This window comes from Platichthys flesus, chromosome 22 (assembly GCF_949316205.1).
Source record: "Platichthys flesus chromosome 22, fPlaFle2.1, whole genome shotgun sequence".
Lineage (NCBI taxonomy): Eukaryota > Metazoa > Chordata > Actinopteri > Pleuronectiformes > Pleuronectidae > Platichthys > Platichthys flesus.
The window spans coordinates 13,824,377-13,850,541 of NC_084966.1; the positions used below are offsets into that span (position 1 = coordinate 13,824,377).

The following is a 26,165-nucleotide window of genomic DNA, read 5'->3' on the forward strand; positions in this document are numbered from 1 at the left end:
CTTTTCTTTGCATTTTGTTCTTTGTAGTATTATTCCTGTAGAATAAATGCATAAATACTGTAACTGCAGAGCTTTGTGCCATTCAGTGTTTCTTGTTGCACATATGAGCCAAGGTGTAACAAGTGGGGGCTCGTCCGAAATCCAGATCCAGGTTTGTTTCTCACTCTTTTCTGTCCTGAGAAAGTAATAGGCCTCTAGTAGGTTAAGTTTCCCCTGGAATAGTGTACTGGTTGCCCAGGGTGTGTGATAACTTTAGAGTGTGAATGTAGTACTTTGAGCTTACATCGGTAACTAATTGCATTACTTATCAGGCACTAATTAGAGGGATTTACCTTTGGAGTTACCTTTCCTGGTAGGAATAGGCAACAGTATCTCTCTCGGGGGGTCTGTTGGTTTGTTATTTTTGTTTGTTATTTTTGTGCATAAACATGATTTGACTTTGTCTTGGGTACACGTCCATGTCCGTCTGGTGAGTAACAGCAAAGCTGGGGCTTTACCTGGTCATTGGTTTTGTGTTTAAAACACCTGTCATGAAATGCATGAAGACTAGGGTCTATAGAAGGTAGTTAGCATTGGTTAGGCAGATAGTCAGGGGAAAGGTATTCCAAAGGTGATGATAGATATAGATGATATAGGTGATGATATATATATATATATATATATATGTGTTGGTTCTTTTGAAAAGATGGCTACCATGGAGGAATTTGTGCAGTTTCCAAGTGTGGAGGTGCTAGGAAAATGTACCAGGGAGCAGTTGCTAAAAATTGCAGAGCATTATGAAATAGAACGGTTCACAAGGAAGTAATGTACTCTACTTTAAAGGCCCAGTTAGGACAGGTTGGTTTTTCCCCCCTTCGGTTTGTTCCAGAGATGAGGTTGTTGCTGAAGAGGAAGTAGCTGGTAGATCAAGGTTAGAGGGCAGTCCTTTATGACTTTGGTGACATAACAGTTGAACAGAAGACAGAAATTATGTTGCTACATCACTAACAGGAAAGTGAATCACGTGCCCATGAAGAGCGAGTTCATGCCAGGGATCAAGAATGGGAGTTTGAATGATTAAATGTAACTACTAAGCCGCGTGAGGTTGAACTGGAGCTGATTAAAGAGCGTGAGTTATATCCATTTTTGCCAGCAGTGTCCACAGATACTTTTGATGTAGGTTATATTTTAAGGTTACTACCAACATTTTGTGAGAAGGATGTGGGTAATTTCTTTTCTTTTTGAGCGGTTAAGTCAAGCATGCCAGTGGACTGATGTAGAGATGTTGTTCTTGCAATGTGGGCTCACAGAGGCTTAGGTCCTATGAAATTGTGCCGGTGGCGATCGCCAGCAGTTCAGGTAACTGAGAAGATCAGAAGAGCAAACGTATGTAGAGCTGGAGCGAGCACTGACCACCCATTTTAATCGCTGGCTTGTAGCTTATGAGAAATGAAATGGAAGATCTTAAGGAATTGGTTCTGTTCAGTTTAAAGATATTCTTCCTAACCGAGTTACTACTTACATAAATGAGCATCAAGCTAGAAAGATGTTGTGTTGGCTAATGAATACTCCTTATCAAAGCAGAACCTGTAACTATTGTCCAGTGGAGGGACACTGGAAGAAGGGTATGCAACTGTTTTTGGCTCCTTTGCATCGTTTTTTGTTGTGCTGTTCTTTAGTTAAGGCACAGGTGTCCATGGGAGTCCGGCCATCATTCCTGGTTCCAGGAGTGGCGATCATCCTAGGGAATGATCTGGCTGGAAACAAATTACGGCCTGATATACTGCCTTCACTGGTAGGTTGTTCTACCCGACTGATGAGGGGACCTGTTGACCGAGAGGTATTTCCAGCATGTGCAGTAACCCGAGCACAGACTGGTAAAGAGAAAACAAATTGAAGTTATATCTGACGATGTTGTGTGGCTGCCTATTGTTCCTTTGTCTGTCTCTCTTAGTGATTTGATTAACCAGCAGCAAGACGATCCTTCTCTATCAGAGCTTCTCTCTCAGCTTCGCCCATCCAGTGAAAGTCCAGTTCAGCCCACGGGTATTTCCTACAAGATGGTGTAGTATATTCCCTTAGCTAATAGATATCCATAGCACAGATACAAACAATGAATGGTATTTTAATATCCAGCTAATGACTTTCTCTAGCATAGGTATAGATCATAATGACATGTTAATATCTTAAGGCGCCTTGCATCTTAAGTTCAAACGTTAAGGTACGAAACATTCCCAAATTTAGGCAGAAAGTGACGTCATTATACACTCCTGATCAAAATCTTAAGACCAGTTAAAAAATTGCATGAATTTGCATTTTGCACTGTTGAATCTTAGGAACGTTCTAAGTAGAGTTTCAAAATGCAAAAAGAAGAAATGGGAACAAGAGCCCAAAAGTTGTGAGAAGGCAATTTATTGAAAACAACAATTCAACTGAAGTACGCTGTTCTTGGGTGGCTCATGGTCATCTCAAATTTGTTTTCAGTTAAGTACCTGCAACCCAGCAGCCCTCCACACAACTCGCGCACACACCTCATCAGATCCATCGCCGTTGTCACGCTCTCACCCTCTGCCTCAACCACCAGAGTTAGCTTTCTCCCATCTCTTAACACTTCTATGCTTTGTTTGTTCAGAACTGTGTCATTATTATCCTCCTTGTTCTCTCCGCTGAGGAGAGCATCACTGCCCCCTCGCTCCTTTTTTCCTTCCGCCATTTCGACCGGCATCGAGACCCCCTTACAGTGCGTCAATGCCACGGGGGAACACGTAGTGTCAACAAAACAATCTCAAGTCTATTGTCCGGTTGGATTGATTCAAACTGAATAAAGTCTCCGCTGCTGTGTTGCCGTCGCGCTCTGATGCGACTTCCCAGTGGTCCGTTCAGGTTAGTGTGGCCGTAGACTACTGAGGCCACCCTCTGAGCCTTATTTATACATGTAAATATGTCAAGTAAAAGTGGAAAAAAGCTTACAGCACCTGGTATTCCCAGGCAGTCTCCTATCCAAGTACTAACCAGGCCCGACCCTGCTTAGCTTCCGAGATCAGACGAGATCGGGCGTATTCAGGTTGGTGTTGCCGTAAGCGAATGAGTCCACCCTCTGAACCTTGTTTATACGTCATGTAAAAGCTTACAACACCTGGTATTCCCAGGCAGTCTCCCATCCAAGTACTAACCAGGCCCGACCCTGCTTAGCTTCCGAGATCAGACGAGATCGGGCGTATTCAGGTTGGTGTGGCCGTAAGCGAATGAGGCCCCCCTCTGAACCTTATTTATACATGTAAATACGTCAGGTAAAAGTGGAAAAAAGCTTACAGCACCTGGTACTCCCAGGCAGTCTCACATCCAAGTACTAACCAGGCCCGACACTGCTTAGCTTCCGAGATCAGACGAGATCGGGCGTATTCAGGTTGGTGTGGCCGTAAGCGAATGAGTCCACCCTCTGAACCTTGTTTATACGTCATGTAAAAGCTTACAACACCTGTTATTCCCAGGCAGTCTCCCATCCAAGTACTAACCAGGCCCGACCCTGCTTAGCTTCCGAGATCAGACGAGATCGGGCATATTTTTTTTTTAATCTTTTTTATTATCAGAAATATATTCCATTTTATGCAATTACGCATTCATTTATACGTATATCAATACAAATAAATGAAAACAATCCCACAAATTAAACCACCCTCAGAAGCCGCACAAACAATTAACTAAACACACTTTCTCTTTTAAATTAAAAAAAATAAGAACCAGACAGCAGAAGCAGTATCTTATCCCGAATACACTTACCCTCGAAATTAAACTGCCCCTCAGTCCCAAAGCGCAAACCGAACAGCTAAACACAGAATCTTTTAACCTCGACCATTTACCCACAAAATAATCCACCCCTCATTCGAAAAACCACACAAAACCAAAATCCCACACAAAACTCCCTCACTCTCCCACCTCCAAAATTAAGCCACCCCCTTTAAACCAGCCAAATCAACCCCAAACAGTGCCCTGCTCAGTCATCCATACAATTCCATTCTCATACAGCATTCGTAAGTGTCTTTTCCATTCATTCACAAACAGCCTCCATGCATCCAACTTTCTCCTTTCATACAGTGCAAACTTGCGTCTGTTAAAAATCGCCCTCCTTGCGAACCCAAGGATCATGTTGATCTTTTTCCAATTTTTATATTTCCTATTCACTCCCAAGAGTACAGACAATTCCCAACCCCGATCCACCCAGCAGTCTCCCACACTGCACCCTCCCAGCAGCCCCTTGATTTTTCCCCAGAATTCTGCTAGCTCGCAACAATACACAAAAATATGATGAAGTCTTCATCCCTCCTTTCACACACCATACACGTCCTCCCATACACTCCCCTGAGCATTTGGTGCAGGATGATGCATGTGAAAATCCTCCTGTGCCTTCTCTTGAAATCAAGATTGAATATTGCATGCGGTGTGTGCGGTATGTCAATATACTTCCACAAAATGTTGGGTGTAATGTCCGGATATGTGTCTGTCCATTTACTCTCGCATGTGGGTTTTTGCACTCTGTTTCAATGCATGCTTATACCAAATCTTTGTTGTGATATCAGCAATGGCGTGTGTCTCCCCCCCCAGGCGCAGGGAGATTCCCACCGCATCATCCTGCCCAACCCTCCCCTTATTTCTAAACCCGTCCCCCCATTCACTCATCACACTCCCTTCCACTCTCTCCAACACTTTCACAATCACTTCCCTCCTATATGTTATCCCCTTCTCTCTCACTATCCTAATCACTCTTTCTTTATCCCATCTCCCTCCCCTGTCGACTAGATCTCCCACCCGCTTCAGCCCCGCCCTTTCAAGAGCCACGCTCTTGATGACCCCTTTGCCTCCCTGTTTAAAATATGGGCTGGAGAGGAACGGCAGCCTCATCACAGACGCTCTTGACTCGCATACGAGTGTGGTCTTATCAAATAGCAGGAACCACGCGTTGAGCACCTCCTGGAAGAACCGCGGCAGATGTGCATATGCCGCTGCGTCCTGCATCTGCAACAAATTGTCTTTACTCAAGAGACCAAATGTGCTCAGCCACTGGCTGAAGTGGCCTTTCCAGGCCGCCTCCCGACTTGCATCCCTAAATTTACCTATCAATTTAGTTCGTAACGCAGTTCTTTTTGCGAGTACGTCCATCAATCCTAGCCCACCCTGATCTTTGACCCTTATCAGCGTTCTATGCGCAATACTGGCTGCTTTGCTCCTCCAAATAAAGTCTCTAACGACTTTTGCAATCTTCTGCTCAGCCCAAGTCGGAAGCGCACAAGTGCTCAATGCATGGTTCACCTGCGACAAAACTAGAGCATTGGTGACGGCCACCCTTCCCCTTAAAAGCAAACCCCTAGCCCTCCACATACACAGGGTCTTTTGCATACGTCCAATAACATCTTTCCACGTCAAATCATCGCATTCATTCTCATCACTTCCAACATACACTCCGAGCACTTTTCTTTTATTCTCTACTACTTTGAATCCCCATTTGTTATTTAGATCTTTGTTCCTACCCATCCTCATTATTTCAGACTTTTCCCATATTAATTTTTGCTCCTGAAGCTCTCATAAGTTTCTATATGTTTCAACACTATATCTACATCACTCTCACTTTTAACCATTACATTAATATCATCCGCATACTGCATTACGCAAATTTTTCCCTTACCTATTCCACACACTCTTTTATCATTAGCAATTAAAGCCGCCAACGGCTCCGCCACCATGCTGTAGAGCAGTGCTGACATTGGGCAGCCCCGCCTCACTGACCTCTTGACATCAAAAGAGTCAGTCAGAACACCTTTACACTTTATTTTACTCTTAGCCCCCCATAAAGCAATCCCACCCACCCCCTTAATTCAAGATTTTTGTTATCTCCCTTATTTTTATAAAAAATCGTTATTATGCCTAATCCCATACTCTCAGGGAGCCAGCCTGTTTTCTCTACATACTTGCAGAGTTTTTCAACCACCGGAGCCAGAATTTCCTTAAAGCCGACGTAAAACTCGGCTGTCAGACCATCACTCCCCGGGCTCTTATTTTTGTTTAGTCCATCAATAGCACTATATATCTCTTGTACAGAAAATTCACAATCGCACCAAACACTATCCTCCCTACTTAAAGTTTTCTTTAGTGCCTCTAAGGCCTCTCCTACACTATCTTTATCACATGCATCTTTTTTAAATAAACACTCATAATAATCCCTAACTACTTTTAATATCTCTTCCTTATCAGTTACTATTTGACCATTATTATCTAATACTTCCTTTATCTCAGTTTTATTTTGTTTTTGTTTTTCCAAACCCAGGAAAAAGGCTGTGCTCCTTTCCCCTTCGTACATATATTGAATCCTGCTTCTAATAGCAGCCCCTCTACACTTTGCTACCTGTAAGGCACTCAATTTTTCTTTTAAATCCACATATTTTTCCGTACATATATTACCCTCCTCATCTAACAGTTTAATTTCCTCATTTAGTTGTTTTCTCAAATGATCCTCCTCTGCATTTTCCCTTTTCCTTTTTTCTATACCATACCTGACACATTTGTTTTTAATTCTTATTTTCACACTCTCCCACCACACACTCATATTCTCATCATCATTCCATTCATCCATCATTCTCTTCATAAAAAACCCCATGCTCTTCATAAACACAACATCTCCCAAAAAGCTGGCATTAAAACACCAAGGCCTCTGGTTAACTCTCCCTTCCCTCCCTCCCACCTCTAACCTAATCCCCGCATGGTCACTCCAAGTATTATTAATGTATTCCACACTCTTAATTATTTTAACTTTTCTACTTTGTACTAACGCAAAGTCAATTCTACTCTGTTTAAGAGTATTTGCAACAAGTTGCCTTCTTGAAAAAACCCTTTTCCACGGGTGTAGGACTCTCCATATGTCAACCAATTGATTGTTCTCCATTAAATCCCTAAGGGTTCGCCTAGTGCTGTCCCCTTTAAATGTATTGTTACTCGATAAATCAGATTGAGTCAAAATAACATTAAAATCCCCCACAATCATACAATTAGAGTTGCACCACACATTCAAACCAGCCAAAAAAACCCTCCTCTCCTTCTCCCCATTGGGTGCATGTAAATTAATTATTCTAAGTTCCCTCCCCTCATAAACACAATCAACAACTAACAACCTCCCCTCTAAATCTCTATGAACTAAATTAATCCCCGTTATTTTAGCACTATTAAAGCAAATCGCCACTCCCCTGGCCCTGGGAGTCCCTTCTGAAAAATAAACCTGCCTTTCCACTGCTTTCTACTTATATTAAGTAGGTTGTCATCCCATCTAGTCTCCTGCAAACACAGAATATCAGCTCTCATATCCAATATGGCATTTCTTTTATATTCTGTTCTCAAACCGTTAGCATTCAGAGAAAAAATAACCAAGGCCATAAATAATAAAAATAAAATAAGGAAAAAACCAACGAGAAAGAGCCGGCTAGCACATTAACCTTCATTAATAAATTAACGATTCTTGTTCTTCTTCCCACTCCCCTCCGTTTTTTGCTTTGCAGACAGCTTTTTTTTCGCCTCCCTTAGCTCCTCCATGTCCGTATCACTCCCCGAGCTCCCCTCCCTCACAGTTTTATCAACAGAATCCCCACTCTCCCCCACCTCATCATTGCCCCAAGTCGTTTTAAGTACAGTTTTCCCCGTTCCATCCCCAAACATTCTTACCCCTTCCCGTTTTTCACCTCTGCCTCTTACGCTCCTGTCTCCCAGCCGCCGCAGCAGGCCCTTGCTCAGCTCTCCCTTCAGGCCCAGGTCTGCCGAGGTGAGCTCCTCCTCCAGCATTGTGGGGTAAATCCTTCCCCCCAGAGGCACGGTCCTGGTCCATGCTCGCGCCCATGCCCTCATTCTCTCCCTCCTCGTCCTCACCACCACCACCGTCCGGCGCCCCCGGTTCGCCACTATCCGACTCGCTGCCGTCCTCCTCCGCTTCCTCCTCCACCGAGCATATGCAGTCTCTCTCTCTCCTCCGGCACATCCGACATTTTGCCACCCCTGTGGCGCACTTCCGGGCGTAGTGGCCTTGACATCCGCATTTGTGGCAGGTGAAGTCCGGGCACTCACGCAGGATGTGGCCAGGCTGCATGCAACTCCTACACACCTTAATTTGACGGTCATGGATCACTCTGAAATATTCAACACCCGTTGCCTTGTTGAATTTCGTGTAATACGGCAAGGATTGCACAAGCTCATTAAATTTAACCCGTACAATCCTTGTTCCATCGGCTATATTGGTGCCCGGCCACATCCTCCTCTTAATGGACGAAAGCGCCCGGACTCCCCACCCACTTAGTTTGTCAAGGATTTCCTCGTCAGATGTGTACGCTGGCAGGGTGAGAAAAGAAACCTACAGCTCATCATTGCTTAGTTCTTTAGCAATTATCCTAGTATTGTGTACTTTCATACTTGCGCTCTTTCTTCCTTATCCCGTCCACTGTTTCTCCTCCAGCCACCTGCTCTTGCCCGTCTCCAGCCGCCTTGCCGTTTCCATCTCCCCCGGTCTCTCCTTCTCTCCTTTCTCCTCCTGACTCCTCCGCAATGCTCCTTCCTCCTCTCAACCCGCCAGCTTCTCCCTTTTTCTTTCCGTCCTCCTCCACCTCACGTCGTGCTCCATTCTCCGTCCCTCCAGCTCGCTGCCCGCCGGCACTCATTTCTCCCGGTGGCTTCGCCGAAGCTAGGCCCCGGATCACTCCAGCCTCCACAGTAGCAAAAGAACAAAAAAAGACTGGAAAAGTATATATATATATATATATATATATGTATATTAACTCAGGGCGATCCCCCAACAGTTTATGACTGCGGGGGACGAAAAAAAACACAATAACTGGGTTGTGAAGCCAGATAACAACACTCCAAAAAGAAATTCTCTCCACCAGAACAAACAATTCACCATGCGGCTGTCCAAAAACACTACGTACTCCGACATTGTAGGGGGTGCCAGGGTGGTGTGGCCGTAAGCGAATGAGTCCACCCTCTGAACCTTATTTATACATGTAAATACGTCAGGTAAAAGTGGAAAAAAGCTTACAGCACCTGGTATTCCCAGGCAGTCTCCCATCCAAGTACCAACCAGGCCCGACCCTGATTAGCTTCCGAGATCAGACGAGACTGGGCGTATTCAGGTTGGTGTGGCCGTAAGCGAATGAGTCCACCCTCTGAACCTTATTTATACGTGTAAATTAGTCAGGTAAAAGTGGAAAAAAGCTTACAGAACCTGGTATTCCCAGGCAGTCTCCCATCGAAGTACTAACCAGGCCCGACCCTGCTTAGCTTCCTAGATCAGACGAGATCGGGCGTATACAGGTTGGTGTGGCCGTAAGCCAACGAGTCCACCCTCTGAACCTTATTTATACATGTAAATACGTCAGGTAAGACTGGAAAAAAGCTTACAGCACCTGGTATTCCCAGGCAGTCTCCCATCCAAGTACTAACCAGGCCCCACCCTGCTTAGCTTCCGAGATCAGACGAGATCGGGCGTATTCAGGTTGGTGTGGCCGTAAGCGAATGAGTCCACCCTCTGACCCTTATTTATACATGTAAATACGTCAGGTAGAAGAAGAAAAAAAGCTTACAGCACCTGGTATTCCCAGGCAGTCTCCCATCCAAGTACTAACCAGGCCCGACCCTGCTTAGCTACCGAGATCAGACGAGATCGGGCATATTCAGGTTGGTGTGGCCGTAAGCGAATGAGTCCACCCTCTGAACCTTATTTATACATGTAAATAAGTCAGGTAAAAGTGGAAAAAAGCTTACAGCACCTGGTATTCCCAGGCAGTCTCCCATCCAAGTACTAACCAGGCCCGACCCTGCTTAGCTTCCGAGATCAGACGAGATCGGGCGTATTTTTTTTTTTTTTTTTTTTTTATTATCAAAAATACCAATTTATATATACAAACGACATTCATCTGTAAATATTTACACAAAACAATGACATACACACAGGAATCACATTCATGTTAAGGGATAACAAAACTCAAAAAATGATAAAAAAGAAAGAAAAATAAATCACTTAATAATAACACGTGCGCCTGATAAACATAGCGGCACACTCAGAAATTAAATTCTAGTTTCCCTTCCGATGTTACAGATATAAAGCCACACCCGTCAATAAAACATTCAGCAAAGTCCTCAGCACCATATTTAAAGATCAAACCCACATTTCTCCTGACAACCGATTCAAACAAATCCCACACATGCACCTTTTTCCTCTCAAAATGAGCAAGATTCCTTCTTGACATAATAGCATACCTTACATGGCTTAACACAAAATTAAACAAACGAACATTCACATCTTTCCTTTTCCCATTTACTCCAAACAGCAACATTTTGTTCCATTCATATGCCTTTACAAAACCCATTTCCCAGTTTTTAAACAGCATATCTTTTAACTTCAAAACAAACCTACGTAGACATTCACATCGGATATATATATGTAACAAGTCTTCTGGCTCAGTTTCACACACGTCACATTCTCTTTTGTTCTCTTTGTTAATCTGATGCAGCACCGTGTTTACATAGATCCTGTTGTGTCTCGTCATGAAGTCATTGTTTTCACATTCTATTGCATTATATTTGATTTGGAGGTTTTCCCATATCAACTGTACATTCATACCTGGCAGAACCCTCTCCCACATTTTTTCTGATGCCGGTCTTTTCAACAGTTTCGCTATCAGTTCTAAATATATGTTTTTTACTTTTAATTCTTTAAACTCCTTATTTGCATCATTTTTAACAAACACTAGTTTAGGTAAAGGTCCATCCCCTGTCCTCACACACTCTCTCTCAATCAAATACCTCCAGTCTACAGGCATACTCCCCTTAATTATATCATACATTTTTACAATCATATCTCTCCTAGCATCCTCATCCCATTCTCTTACGCAGTCTACCATTGCCTGCCCAGGCAGAAACCCAGGCACAAACTCATAGACCATGTCCTTTACTTGCCTAATTCCTGCATCCATGAAAACCTTATTGTATAGCATTTTGTTGTTATGCTGTATTATAGGATTGAGAAAAACGGGTTTATTCATTACTTCGGTTACATTACTACAGTTGTATGATATGTTGGGTAGGAATTCTCCCCACGCTCTGAACACCTCTTGGTAGAAAGAAGGCACTTTTTCATACATTGGTTCTTTCAAAACCATAAGCAGACTATTCTCTCCACATCTACCAGCCATCTGAACATACATTTTAAAGAATTGTTTCCACCCATAGTCATTCACATCATGGAGATACTTCTTCACTGTTTTAACCCTCAGTGCTTTACGTTTTGTGTCAATGTCCACCAGTTTTAGCCCTCCCTCACTGTACCCTGCTATCAACGTTTTGTGGGATATCCTCGCACCCTTCCCATCCCACAAGAAGTTTGAAGTCAGCTGATTTAATTCAGATAGAACCCATACCGGAAGATCTAGTGCGCCCAAAACATACACACATTTGGATAATAATAAGGAATTAACAACTATTACCTTACCTTTTAATTTCAATTTCCTCTGCTTCCATGCATTTAAAGTGTGTTTTATCTTATTTATCACTCTTGCCCAAGTGATATCTCTTGCTTCCTTTTCGTTTGGACCTATGTTTACTCCTAAAACTTTGATGCAGTCCACCACTCTAAATGCAATCATACTGTCAACCCTATCCCCCTCCTGACCTATACACATTAGTTCCGATTTTTCTATATTCACTTTAGCCCCTGCTGCCCTCCCATATGTTCCCATGTGTTTCATAATTATATTGATGCTGTCCATATTTTCTACTGTTATTGTCATGTCATCCGCATATTGTTGAATTATATTAATTTTCTCACCTGGTATTTGTATTCCTTTTATATTACTATCTTTTTTTATAAGGACAGCAAAGGGTTCGATAGACATGCTATACAACAGTGCTGATAAAGGACAGCCCTGTCTCACTGACCTCTCCAAAGCAAAGGTGTCTGTCATCAGACCACTACATTTGACCCTACTCTTAGCTTCCTTATACAGCAGCCTGATCCAACTCACTATTCTATCCCCAAACCCAAATTCTTTCATAGTCCGAAACAAGAACTCATGCTCCACTCTATCAAAAGCCTTATTCAAATCTACACTCAACACAATCCCAGACTGTTCTTTCATGTGCCTAACAACGTCCCTCACTGTCCCTATTATATCTGCTATGTCTCTCCCTTCGACACTATATGCCTGTGTCGGTGATATTATTCCTCCCATTACCTTCTTAATCCTATACGCTAAAACCCTTGTTAATATCTTATAGTCACTATTCAATAAACTAATTGGCCTATAATTCCCTAACTCCAACCTACTCCCCTTATTTTTAAATAATATTGTGATTACCCCAGTAGCCATGGATTCTGGAACCAGTTGTCCCTCTTCCATGCTTTGATATATCATTAGCAGTATGGGTGCCAACACATCAGCAAACTCTTTGTAGAATTCACTGCTCAGGCCATCTGAACCAGGGCTTTTATTGTTTTTTGCATTTTTAATTGCTATTTGTATTTCTTCTACTGTAATCTCTCTGTCACACATGTCTTGCTCGTCTGCTGATATCCTTGCATCCACACCACTCAAGACCTCATCAATACATACTTTTTCTGTATTCCCTTTTTTATACAAGTTTTTATAGAAGCCTTCCACTGTATTCAAGATGCTAACCAAATCATTTACCTTCTCCCCATTTTCATTCTGTAGTTCGTTTATATAATTATTTTCCTGCTTATTTTTTTACAGGTTTAGAAAGTACGCTGTGCACCTTTCCCCCTCTACAGCATACTGTACTCTACTCCTTACTATCGCCCCATCACATTTATTTTTCTCACAATCTTTTAGTTGCCTTCTCATCTTCAGCTAATTTTGTATATTATAATTTCCATCTTTGTCTGCTTTCCCTGCTTCTTCGTTTAATTTATTTTGTATCTCTTTCTCTACCTGATCCATTCTGAAGTTCTTTTGCTTGGAATAGTATATGCTTTTCTTTTTAACTTTTTCTTTCAAATTTTCCCACCAAATACAAATATTATCTTTGTTTAATCTGTTCTCTATTTCTTCTTTGATACATTTTGCTATCATCTCTTTATATGAATCCTCTCTTAATAAGCTGTTGTTTAGGCACCACATTCCTCCACCTACATTCCTTATACATACGTCCTTTAACCTCAGCGACAGGATTGCATGATCACTAAGAGTGGTAAAATTATATTTCACCTCTTTTATTTGGCTGACAATGTTTTCCTTAACTAGGACGAGGTCTATTCTACTCTGTCTAAGGGTCCCCATAACCACCTGCCTCCGCGAAAACACTTTTAGTTCTGCATTTTCCTCCCTCCATACGTCCACCATTTTGTGTTCTGCCATCATGCTTTTCAAAAAGTTCCTTGACCCATCATACCTGTATTTTACATTATTTGAATAATCTAGTCTTGATAATTTTACATTATAGTCACCAACCATTCTTACAATCTCCCGTGCACAGAACCTCCAAGTCCTCAAAAAAACCCTTTCTCAGTTCCTCCACGTTTGGTGCATAGATATTGATTAATTTGTATGTGTTTTTATTGTGGACAAATTCTATCGCTATCACACGTCCATTCCCTCCACAAAAGGTTTGCTTGACACCACTAACAGACCTCTCTCTGACAAGGATTGCCACTCCACATGCCTTCGCACTCCCATTGTCTATAAATATGGGCCCTTTCCAAATCTTTCCAAGGGTTTCCACAAGTTCATTATCCCAATGCGTTTCTTGAAGGCACAGTATGTCAGATTTACAGAGTTCAATCGTTCTTTCTATTTTGATCATGTTCCTCAGGCCGTTTGCATTTAAGGATGTTATTATGACCATAGTAATGGTGAAAAGAAAAACACAGCTTTCCAGAGATGCTCGATTGTTCATACCTTCCGCTCTTTTGGCTCCCTTTTGTCCCTCTTTTTGCTCATTCTCTTCCTGCTGGCTTTCACCGCCTCGTAGTCCATCGACTCTCCTTCTCCCGATGTTCTTGTCTCCACCACCTCCATGCTCGAATCGTCTGGCTCCTTAGGTGAAGCATCCGCAGCAGCAGCCGCAGCCGCAGCCGCAGCAGCAGCAGCAGCAGCAGCAGCAGCAGCAGCAGCAGCAGCAGCCCCGCCGTCCCTTGGAGCCTCACTGCAATCCGGGGCCTCCACCTCTCCTGGTCGGTCGCCTCTTCGTTCACTCGCCCGGGCTGAGGGAGTTTTGGGCGCTTTGCTAGCACCTTCCTCTATACTTTGCCCGGATGCTCCTCCCGTCATGCAACCCGTCTCACCGGACACTCCATCCGCACTGCTGCCGATGGTGGATGGGGTAATTTCACCCCCGCTGGCAGCTCCGGTGTCCTCGTCCTGCTGTCGTTGTTCCTCCTCGGACCAGGAAACGCGCTCGTCGCCGCCGGCTGGCTCCGCGTCCACCGTCCTCTCCTCTCCGCGCTTCCCCCCCTGCAAGTCACACTCCCTAGCATAGTGTCCCTGGCGCTTGCATTTATAACAGGTGAAGTCTGGGCATTCTCTCAAAATATGTCCTGGCTGGATGCACAGCCTGCAGACCTTCACCTGCCTGTCATGAATTACACGGAAGTACTCCCCTCCGTCTAGTGTCTCGAACTTTGCTGAGTAGGGCAGCGACTGTACAAGTTCAGTAAATTGTACTTTACAGAACCTTGTCCCGTCCACCACGTCTGTCCCAGGCCATTTCCTTCTTTTGATGGGCGAAATCGCCCTCACGCCCCACGTTGAGAGTTTCTGCCTAATTTCAGCATCAGTGATATAAGATTGCAAGTTTAGAAATGAAACAACAATTTCATTGCTGCGAACTTCCTTGGCAGTCACCCGAGTGTTTTCGATTTTGAAGCCATCTAATAACCTTGTCTTGCCCTTTCCCTCCTGCATGGTGATCTCGTAAGTGTTCATACTTTTGACCCTGCATGCCAGAACAATCCCACACTTTTCCATGATTTCCCGCAACAGTTCCATCATGGTAATGTAATCCTCACCGACGGGCTCTACAATCAATGTCAGCTCCTTTTTATAGCCACAATCACCCTCACTTTCTCCCTGTCTCTCTTTATCTCTCCGACCATTCGCCGTGCTTGCTTTATCAATAGGCCTAATTACGGAATTGATCTCCTGGGTTATTCCTTTCTCGCTGGCTTCAATATTTCCAGAATCATTCTCCCGTTCTACATGTGCCAAACTGTCCTTAACTTCCATGTTTTCCTTCACAAGTTCTTCCCCACAATCACTAGAAGCATAATCAATCTCGGGTTCTGCATTAATCAAAGTGGCCTTACCTTCTATTTTGTCATTTATCAAATTATCCATCCAATCACAGAAAGTATGAAACAATCCCCCAAACAGCCAGGCTGCAGGGGAAATGAATCACACATAAAACTATCACAAATGCACCTTATGCCTCACAAGCACACGCGGTCCCAACAAACACTCGACTGCTCTCTGCTCTCTGCTCACTTCCTGCTTGCACACCTGAACGGGATCAGACGAGATCGGGCGTATTCAGGTTGGTGTGGCCGTAAGCGAATGAGTCCACCCTCTGAACCTTATTTATACATGTAAATACGTCAGGTAAAAGAAGAAAAAAGCTTGCAGAACCTGGTATTCCCAGGAAGTCTCCCATTCAAGTACGAACCAGGCCCGACCCTGCTTAGCTTCCGAGATCAGACGAGACCGGGAGTATTCAGGTTGGTGTGGCCGTAAGCGAATGAGTCCACCCTCTGAACCTTATTTATACATGTAAATACGTCAGGTAAAAGAAGAAAAAAGCTTAAAGCACCTGGTATTCCCAGGCAGTCTCCCATCCAAGTACTAACCAGGCCAGACCCTGCTTAGCTTCAGAGATCACACGAGATCGGGCGTATTCAGGTTGGTGTGGCCGTAAGCAAGTGAGTCCACCCTCTGAACCTTATTTATACATGTAAATACGTCAGGTAAAAGTGGAAAAAAGCTTACAGCACCTGGTTTTCCCAGGCAGTCTCCCATCCAAGTACTAACCAGGCCCGACCCTGCTTAGCTTCCGAGATCAGACGAGACCGGGAGTATTTTTTTTTATCTTTTTTATTATCAGAAATATATTCCATTTTATGCAATTACGCATTCATTTATACGTATATCAATAAAAATAAATGAAAACAGTCCCACAAATTAAACCACCCTCAGAAGCCGCACAAACAACTAACTAAACACACTTTCTCTTTTAAATTAAAAAAAATAAGAACCAGACATCAAAAGCAGTATCTTATCCCGAATACACTTACCCTCGGAATTAAACCGCCCCTCAGTCCCAAAACGCAAACCGAACAGCTAAACACAGAATCTTTTAACCTCGACCATTTACCCACAAAATAATCCACCCCTCATTCGAAAAACCACACAAAACCAAAATCCCACACAAAACTCCCTCACTCTCCCACCTCCAAAAATAAGCCACCCCCTTTAAACCACCCAAATCAACCCCAGACGGTGCCCTGCTCAGTCATCCATACAATTCCATTTTTATGTTTTCTATTCTCTCCCAAGAGTACAGACAATTCCCACCCCTGATCCACCCAGCAGTCTCCCACACTGCACCCTGCCAGCAGCCCCTTGATTTTTCCCCAGAATTCTGCTAGCTCACAACAATACACAAAAATATGATTAAAGTCTTCATCCCTCCTTTCACACACCATACACGTCCTCCCATACACTCCCCTGAGCATTTGGTGCAGGATGATGCATGTGAAAATCCTCCTGTGCCTTATCTTGAAATCAAGATCGAATATTGCATGCGGTGTGTGCGGTATGTCAATATTCTTCCACAAAATGTTGGGTGTAATGTCCGGATATGTGTCTGTCCATTTACTCTCGCATGTGGGTTTTTGCACTCTATATGTCAATGCATGCCTATACCAAATCTTTGTTGTGATATCAGCAATGGCGTGTGTCTCCCCCCCCAGGCGCAGGGAGATTCCCACCTCATCATCCTGCCCAACCCTCCCCTTATTTCTAAACCCGTCCCCCCATTCACTCATCACACTCTCTTCCACTCTCTCCAACACTTTCACAATCACTTCCCTCCTATATGTTATCCCCTTCTCTCTCACTATCCTAATCACTCTTTCTTTATCCCATCTCCCTCCCCTGTCGACTAGATCTCCCACCCGCTTCAGCCCCGCCCTCTCAAGAGCCACGCTCTTGATGACCCCTCCGCCCCCCTGTTTAAAATATGGGCTGGAGAGGAACGGCAGCCTCATCACAGACGCTCTTGAGTCGCATACGAGTGTGGTCTTATCAAATAGCAGGAACCACGCGTTGAGCACCTCCTGGAAGAACCGCGGCAGATGTGCATATGCCGCTGCGTCCTGCATCTGCAACAAATTGTCTTTACTCAAGAGACCAAATGTGCTCAGCCACTGGCTGAAGTGGCCTTTCCAGGCCGCCTCCCGACTTGCATCCCTAAATTTACCTATCAATTTAGTTCGTAACGCAGTTCTTTTTGCGAGTACGTCCATCAATCCTAGCCCACCCTGATCTTTGACCCTTATCAGCGTTCTATGCGCAATACTGGCTGCTTTGCTCCTCCAAATAAAGTCTCTAACGACTTTTGCAATCTTCTGCTCAGCCCAAGTCGGAAGCGCACAAGTGCTCAATGCATGGTTCACCTGCGACAAAACTAGAGCATTGGTGACAGCCACCCTTCCCCTTAAAAGCAAACCCCTAGCCCTCCACATACACAGGGTCTTTTGCATACGTCCAATAACATCTTTCCACGTCAAATCATCGCATTCATTCTCATCACTTCCAACATACACTCCGAGCACTTTTCTTTTATTCTCTACTACTTTGAATCCCCATTTGTTATTTAGATCTTTGTTCCTACCCATCCCCATTATTTCAGACTTTTCCATATTAATTTTTGCTCCTGAAGCTCTCTCATAAGTTTCTATATGTTTCAACACTATATCTACATCACTCTCACTTTTAACCATTACATTAATATCATCCGCATACTGCATTACGCTAATTTTTCCCTTACCTATTCCACACACTCTTCTATCATTAGCAATTAAAGCCGCCAACGGCTCCGCCACCATGCTGTAGAGCAGTGCTGACATTGGGCAGCCCTGCCTCACTGACCTCTTGACATCAAAAGAGTCAGTCAGAACACCGTTACATTTTATTTTACTCTTAGCCCCCCCATAAAGCAATCCCACCCACCCCCTTAATTTAGTCCCAAATCCAAGTTTCTCTAGTACCCTCCCCAAAAAAACCTGATCCACCCTATCAAACGCTTTATTTAAATCAATCCCCAGCCACAATCCTCCCTCCTCTTCCATATCTCTTACTACCTGTTTTATTGTTATTATTGAATCCCCAATGTCCCTCCCTGGAATATTATACGCTTGAGTTGGACCTATTACTGAACCTATTACCTCCCTTATTCTATTCGCAAGTATTTTAGCAATTATTTTATAGTCAGTGTTGAGTAGACTGATTGGCCTATAGTTATCAAGATTTTTGTTATCTCCCTTATTTTTATAAAAAATCGTTATTATGCCTAATCCCATACTCTCAGGGAGCCAGCCTTTTTTCTCTACATACTTGCAGAGTTTTTCAACCACCGGAGCCAGAATTTCCTTAAAGCTGACGTAAAACTCGGCTGTCAGACCATCACTCCCCGGGCTCTTATTTTTGTTTAGTCCATCAATAGCACTATATATCTCTTGTACAGAAAATTCACAATCGCACCAACCACTATCCTCCCTACTTAAAGTTTTCTTTAGTGCCTCTAAGGCCTCTCCTACACTCACAGAAATATTTAACCCTAACTTTTAAGATTTATGTAATTTAATTAATAACAAAGTTCCATTTGATTATTTTTTATATTTTGAACATAAACCTACCACATAAACTTTACATGATCCATATGCATCAGTGTAATAAAGCCTATTCATTTGAAATGCATATTCCTCAGGTTTATGTATTCAGTATTAATATAATTTATTGAATTTAAATGCATATTATTCAGGTTATACATTTAGAATACATTAAGTATATTTGTTTGAATTACATAGTAATTAGGTTACCTATTCAAGATGAATAAAGTGTATGTGTTTAAGATACATAACAATTAAGCTTAAATTCAATCAAAATGCATTAGATTTATGTATTTTTATGATTAATATCCATTAATATTTTTCTATTAGGTTACCTATTCAAGATGATTAATGTGTATGTTTTTGAAATACATAACAATTAAGCTTAAATTTAATCATAATGCATTATTTTTATGATTCATATTCAATGGATTTTTTCTATTAGGTTACCTATTCAAGATGATTGTGTATTTGTTTGAAATTCAACAATATCTCAATGATGCATACAATCAGACCACCTTGTTGATTCAACTAATTTATTAACGCTTCTCTTCACACAGACACTGTACTCAGCAGGTAGTGTAGCTCTTCAACCAAGTAATCTACTGCTATAGATGGAACATGAAACATGTTTTGTAATTGCAATAGAACAGAGGCAAGTTAGTATCTGCTCCAACAATGGCAGTAAAGGACCTGCTCTTTTTTCTAGATCTAGAACAAACAAACAAACTACAGGCTCAACAACATTCCTTACATCTGTATCTGCTGGAACGATCGCAGTAATGGGATATGAAAGGACAGAACAAACTCTTCAGGCTCAACAACATTAAACATATAGTAGTAGAACATAGGTCTCTTCCTGTACTTCCTCCTCCCATCACCACCCCACCCCAAAAAAAGAGTCACCTGAGCAATTTGAGTTTCAGTGCTCGTACTTTGGCTGAAGGCTTGGACGATTCCAGGTCCATCAGGATCTTCTGGTAAGCTTTGAATGTATACTTCAAGTTTTTTGGATAGCTCAAATTAAGAGCATAGACCAACCCATAAAGCATTACGCATGCATGGTTGATACTTTGGAGGTTGTTGAGAACTTGGACCCCTTCCAGGACCATACCGACATCTGCAAAGAGTCCACCAGGACCATCATGATCATCACCCTCAGCTTGAACGGTGTAGATTGCCATGGTTGTCCCTGCGACATCTGCCTCGGCCTCACTGCATTCGATGTCCTGAAAGATGGAGAGAACAGAGAACAATGAGCTGTGTCACCCTCACCTTTGACCACCAAATTCTAAGCAGCTCATCATTGAGGCCAAGTGCGTGTTAATTTGAAAAAATTCTCTGAAGGCACTGTAGATATAGCGTTCATGAGAATGCGATGGAGTTCAAGGTTACAATGACCTCAAGATCTTTGACTCCCTAAAAGCCTGGAAAACAAAACAAAAAGTCAAGTTATGTATAAATGGAGTTGTACATTCAATGATCATCAACTATTTAAATATGATTAAAAAAAAAGTGGTGTTTGAGCATTGTTGATCACAATGAGGGTTGTGTCAAAGAATCTAGATGCCATTCCTTACCGTGTTTGTGGTAACTGTGCCGTAAAGAATGGCATGTCGTGTCTCATTGCTTAAAATTAATACTCTTATGGTAATCCTTTAATTTAGTGAATATTTAATGGTGCACATGAAACATAAGAGACCAACTTACATGTTCATAGGTTCGTCCTACTCTGAGGCTAAGGTTTTGTGCTTCCTTAAGACGCAAGGATTTCCGGGAAGACAGAAGAGACTGCACTTTATCCAACGAAGCATTTGACCTGCCACAATAAAAATGGAGTCAACAAAACATCCCTTAAAAATATAAAAAAATCTGTGAGGTTTATGAAAATATTCAAAGTAACCAATACCCAAAAGAGCCAAAGTAGGGTGAAAGGACAGTAGGAAAGAGGCAAACCTACTGCTCCCTCACTCCTACCCTCCACCATCTCTCCTAATCTCCTCTCATAGGGTAAGGTTTACTCCTCCCTCCTATCCAACCCTCTCTCAAGCCGTCCTCCCTCTCCCCTAACCTCCTTCTGTTTCCTGTTAGCAAATAGAAGGAACTAATCTCTTCCTATCCTGACCTTCTCTTCCCTAACCCATCAACCCTTGCAAATGCCCCATTCTACTAAATAGAATCAGCCCCAACAGCCAAAACAAAACAAAGTATCCTTACTACTACACTGTTTTATGACTTACCTCTTCACATCCGGCTTTGGCTTTATAGTCTGCCTCAGATCCTCAGCTGCCTTTTGACAGAAAAAACAATAATTATCCCATTATTTCTCTCCACAGATATCAGCCCTAAATACAATACAAGGTATGGTAAAGGATGAAGACAGGAATTGCATTATCTTTGTAAACCTCATTGTTGAAAAAATTGAGAAGTAACAATTTCGCCCTACTTTTACACCTTTTTAAAATCCCATGCTTTATGTATGTGTGAAGTTACACTGTGATAGGAGGTAACACACAATAAAGCTATATGTGTGAAGTGTGTGGGAGACAGAGAGAGAGAGAGACAGACCGAGAGGGAGAAGACCTAGGGGAAGAGAGAAAAGGAAGGACGGAGAGACAGACCGGCCCTTGACTTGTACACATTTTTTAATTTTGGCCCATGGCGTATGAGGTTGACACCCCTGGGTTAGACCAAAAAAATACTTACATTCTCCATCTTTGCCATCATGGCTCCGATTTTTTCCCCTGTAGCTCCCCCTTTAGTGTTGAAAACCCTGATCAGGTCGCCGGTCAGGCGGTCCAGTTCCCTCAAAAATGTTAAGGTCAGTGGTACAGTTGTCAGCCGCATAAACTCCAAGTTGATCTGTAAAAGACAACAGAGACAGGACACAGACTTAAACAGGGGCAGCTGTTGCTCAGTTGGTAAAGGGGTCAATCATAGACCGAAGGTCAGAGGTTCAAATCCCGGCTCTGACTGTCCACATGTCAAAGGGTCCTGGAGCAAAGCTAGAGCACTGCACAGCAGCTGGCTGCCGCCATTGAATTGTTAACTGGGTGAATGAGAGAAAGCCATTGTAAAGCACTTAGGTTTGGGTTGGGCTCGACGCTAAGCTTTTTTCCAATTACCAATTACCACATGTGTGACAATGTGTGACATTGAATACACAAGTTACTAAACTTCAGATTCACACTTGCCTCAATGACGTCAAAGAGTGCTGGCCATTTATTGAAAAACTCTGGAATCTTTGGCTCCTGGAGAACCTCCTGTCTCCTGAGGGAGAATGTACGCTGCATCTTTTCCTTGATGAGGGCCTCATCCCTTTTCTTCTTTTTTACCTGAAATGGAATGAAACGTCATTGTCATTATACAGTAAAGATACTTGTATAACGAGATATGATAAACTCTCAGCAATGGTACACAATACAATTGGAAACAGAAGTATTAACAATATGAATAGGGAGTAAGAATATTTTCCAAACTGAGCGTAATAGATAAAGAAAAATGAACTGTGCAAAGTAACCACAAAACAGCTTAAGTGTCCAGTGCTGTGCAAAATGAACTGTTGGGCTGCTTGAGCTGAGCTGGACAGGAAGTATAGTGCAAAAAACATGACGGGTTAAAAGCTCTTATACTGGCCATGCCGTGAACATGGTGTAATCATGGATAGGTAAGATATGTATTGCACATTATACCTCCATCAGTAGAGCCACCCTTTCCATCTCCAAACTGTGTATTGTTTCACCACTAGGGATGTTCGGACTTGGTTAGAAGCTTGGTTAGAACATCCTCAGTTAATAGTTCACTTCTCTTTGTGGCAGATGAGGCTGACATGGGTATTTGCTTTATTTTATCACAAACCTGTTGTTGTTGTTTTCCGTCAAAAGTGTTTCGGCAACTGCACTCATGCATTCTTTGATAACCCCTCCATCAGTAAATGGCTTTTTGTGTTGACCCAAAATCCAAGCAACTCTGAGGGAACACTCATGAGCACGTTGTTGGGCAGTGAATGAGTGGCTCAGGATCCTGGTGGACTGGACATATTGGGCTCTGAGACCACTTATTTTCTGTGATCTCACTTCAGATTTAGGTGGGTATGTTTGTTCAAAACCTTTATGTTTTGTCTCATAATGGCGTTTCACATTGGCACTTTTAATAAGTGCCACAGTCTCTGAACATATGAGACACACTGGTTTAGTGCTCCCAGTGGGAAGAATGAACAGAAATGAGTCTGTCCATTCCGGATTGAATGCTCTATTTTCGCTGTCCACTTTTCTTTTTTTGGAGAGCGACATGTGTATCTTATGTTTTCTCCGGCTCACTCCTGTTTTTCTCCTTCTTTCCGGCTCACTCCTGTTTTTTTTTCTTTTCTCCGTCTCACTCCTGCTTCTTTCCTTTTCTCCCTCTCACTCCTGCTTCTCTCCGTCTCACTCCTGCTTCTTTACTTTTCTCCGTCTCACTCCTGCTTCTTCACTTTTCTCCGTCTCACTCCTGCTTCTTTACATTTCTCCGTCTCACTCCTGTGTCTTTCCTTTTCTCCGTCTCACTCCTGCTTCTTTCCTTCTCTCCGACTCACTCCTTTGTTTCTCTCTACCTGTACCGCTATCTTTCCTTTTCTTTCTACCGTATTTTCGTGTCTTACTTGCCTCTAACTCTGTCATCTGTCGGCAGCGTCGCAATGTTTACCGCCGTGAATGCACAGACTTGATTGGCTGAGTAGTATCACATGGGATGGCTTTACTCGCATGCAATTGGTCAATGCGCTTCCTCATCCGCTAAACCACTACCGTAATAACTACAAAAGCTGCGCCTGTTAGAAAAAACGGAAGCTCCGCTAAACCACTACCGTAATGACTACAAAAGCTGGCTGTAGGTCCGGGTCCGTATGGGACGGCTTCTGGGTCCGGACCCGGACCGCGGTCCGCCAGTTAGTGACCCCTGGTTTAGAGGGTTCTAGACCAGACCGGGTTGCTTCTGGTGTGAACGACATAATCGGTTAATATGTGCCCCGAAAGGAAAATGGCGGCGCTTCGCGGCTATTCGCTTCCACGTCCGGTGTGTCCCTGCCATTCAGATACCCGAAAAGTTTTGAATGAAATATATTTCAATTCGCCAATCATTGATCATTTTTCCTACTCCACATCGTGGATGAATAATACATCCATGCTCCGCATACAGCACGAAGTTTAGTGAATTGCTAGCTACGTTAGCTAGCGAGTGCCAGCACATGAGGTAAATTAGTAGGCCTCAAGATAAAACTGCTTACAGTCATCACGAATTCCGCAGATTTGATCATTAGTGAATTGATATTAATGTAATACGGTAAAAACTGCACGAATAATACACAGATTGATGTAAGAATACAAAGGATGACTCGGATTACTCACCATTACACCTGAGCTGGGAAGATGGCGTCCAGTGGAAAACGAGGGTGTCATTTCCTGTTCCGCTTCACTTACCGGTAGCCTTAATTGTATGCGCACCAATCCCATACATTTTAAGTAAAAGAATCGTGTTTGTTTCACAGCTTTGATTATTTAAACCATTTTATTATGTATTAAGTAATTACATTTAATATATTTTAGAATTGACAGAATTACACAGATTATAATTAATTTCAATACATACATTTAAAAAATATTTAATTTAAATAAAATCTAATAGATGTATATGCATAAATATAAACTCTACCATGATTCATTTCTGTGAGTGTACACTATCTTTATCACATGCATCTTTTTTAAATAAACACTCATAATAATCCCTAACTACTTTTAATATCTCTTCCTTATCAGTTACTATTTGACCATTATTATCTAATACTTCCTTTATCTCAGTTTTATTTTGTTTTTGTTTTTCCAAACCCAGGAAAAAGGCTGTGCTCCTTTCCCCTTCGTACATATATTGAATCCTGCTTCTAATAGCAGCCCCTCTACACTTTGCTACCTGTAAGGCACTCAATTTTTCTTTTAAATCCACATATTTTTCCGTACATATATTACCCTCCTCATCTAACAGTTTAATTTCCTCATTTAGTTGTTTTCTCAAATGATCCTCCTCTGCATTTTCCCTTTTCCTTTTTTCTATACCATACCTGACACATTTGTTTTTAATTCTTATTTTCACACTCTCCCACCACACACTCATATTCTCATCATCATTCCATTCATCCATCATTCTCTTCATAAAAAACCCCATGCTCTTCATAAACACAACATCTCCCAAAAAGCTGGCATTAAAACACCAAGGCCTCTGGTTAACTCTCCCTTCCCTCCCTCCCACCTCTAACCTAATCCCTGCATGGTCACTCCAAGTATTATTAATGTATTCCACACTCTTAATTATTTTAACTTTTCTACTTTGTACTAACGCAAAGTCAATTCTACTCTGTTTAAGAGTATTTGCAACAAGTTGCCTTCTTGAAAAAACCCTTTTCCACGGGTGTAGGACTCTCCATATGTCAACCAATTGATTGTTCTCCATTAAATCCCTAAGGGTTCGCCTAGTGCTGTCCCCTTTAAATGTATTGTTACTCGATAAATCAGATTGAGTCAAAATAACATTAAAATCCCCCACAATCATACAATTAGAGTTGCACCACACATTCAAACCAGCCAAAAAAACCCTCCTCTCCTTCTCCCCATTGGGTGCATGTAAATTAATTATTCTAAGTTCCCTCCCCTCATAAACACAATCAACAACTAACAACCTCCCCTCTAAATCTCTATGAACTAAATTAATCCCCGTTATTTTAGCACTATTAAAGCAAATCGCCACTCCCCTGGCCCTGGGAGTCCCTTCTGAAAAATAAACCTGCCTTTCCACTGCTTTCTACTTATATTAAGTAGGTTGTCATCCCATCTAGTCTCCTGCAAACACAGAATATCAGCTCTCATATCCAATATGGCATTTCTTTTATATTCTGTTCTCAAACCGTTAGCATTCAGAGAAAAAATAACCAAGGCCATAAATAATAAAAATAAAATAAGGAAAAAACCAACGAGAAAGAGCCGGCTAGCACATTAACCTTCATTAATAAATTAACGATTCTTGTTCTTCTTCCCACTCCCCTCCGTTTTTTGCTTTGCAGACCGCTTTTTTTTCGCCTCCCTTAGCTCCTCCATGTCCGTATCACTCCCCGAGCTCCCCTCCCTCACAGTTTTATCAACAGAATCCCCACTCTCCCCCACCTCATCATTGCCCCAAGTCGTTTTAAGTACAGTTTTCCCCGTTCCATTCCCAAACATTCTTACCCCTTCCCGTT

General features: G+C 42.5%; 1 protein-coding gene, 4 non-coding genes and 5 pseudogenes across 6 annotated transcripts; all 10 read right to left on the reverse strand.

The window, feature by feature from the left end:
* Positions 1-2,942: 2,942 nt before the first annotated feature.
* On the reverse strand, positions 2,943-3,061 carry LOC133944287 (5S ribosomal RNA). The gene has a single exon (XR_009916080.1). It is a non-coding gene; the product is annotated as a 5S ribosomal RNA (ribosomal RNA).
* Positions 3,062-3,103: 42 nt separating this feature from the next.
* LOC133944974 (5S ribosomal RNA) lies at positions 3,104-3,222 on the reverse strand. The gene has a single exon (XR_009916737.1). It is a non-coding gene; the product is annotated as a 5S ribosomal RNA (ribosomal RNA).
* Positions 3,223-3,284: 62 nt separating this feature from the next.
* On the reverse strand, positions 3,285-3,403 carry LOC133938752 (5S ribosomal RNA; annotated as a pseudogene).
* A 5,633-nt stretch (positions 3,404-9,036) lies between these two features.
* On the reverse strand, positions 9,037-9,155 carry LOC133940203 (5S ribosomal RNA; annotated as a pseudogene).
* Positions 9,156-9,217: 62 nt separating this feature from the next.
* LOC133939715 (5S ribosomal RNA) lies at positions 9,218-9,336 on the reverse strand (annotated as a pseudogene).
* Positions 9,337-9,398: 62 nt separating this feature from the next.
* On the reverse strand, positions 9,399-9,517 carry LOC133943017 (5S ribosomal RNA). The gene has a single exon (XR_009915899.1). It is a non-coding gene; the product is annotated as a 5S ribosomal RNA (ribosomal RNA).
* Positions 9,518-9,580: 63 nt separating this feature from the next.
* LOC133946190 (5S ribosomal RNA) lies at positions 9,581-9,699 on the reverse strand. Its single transcript, XR_009917895.1, has one exon. It is a non-coding gene; the product is annotated as a 5S ribosomal RNA (ribosomal RNA).
* A 5,933-nt stretch (positions 9,700-15,632) lies between these two features.
* On the reverse strand, positions 15,633-15,751 carry LOC133941300 (5S ribosomal RNA; annotated as a pseudogene).
* A 62-nt stretch (positions 15,752-15,813) lies between these two features.
* On the reverse strand, positions 15,814-15,932 carry LOC133942239 (5S ribosomal RNA; annotated as a pseudogene).
* A 3,491-nt stretch (positions 15,933-19,423) lies between these two features.
* On the reverse strand, positions 19,424-23,736 carry LOC133933467 (uncharacterized). 2 transcript variants are annotated; one of them, XM_062380594.1, is made up of 6 exons: positions 22,763-23,736; positions 22,099-22,239; positions 21,611-21,766; positions 21,145-21,194; positions 20,615-20,723; positions 19,424-20,133 (listed from the first exon to the last, which is right to left on the reverse strand). In XM_062380594.1, the coding sequence occupies exons 1-6, from the start codon at positions 22,811-22,813 to the stop codon at positions 19,807-19,809; spliced, it is 834 nt and encodes a 277-aa protein (XP_062236578.1). In that variant the 5' UTR covers positions 22,814-23,736; the 3' UTR covers positions 19,424-19,806. The 2 variants fall into 2 exon arrangements, with proteins under 2 accessions (XP_062236578.1, XP_062236580.1); XM_062380596.1 differs by having other exon boundaries at positions 23,548-23,735.
* Between the last annotated feature and the right edge of the window lie 2,429 nt (positions 23,737-26,165).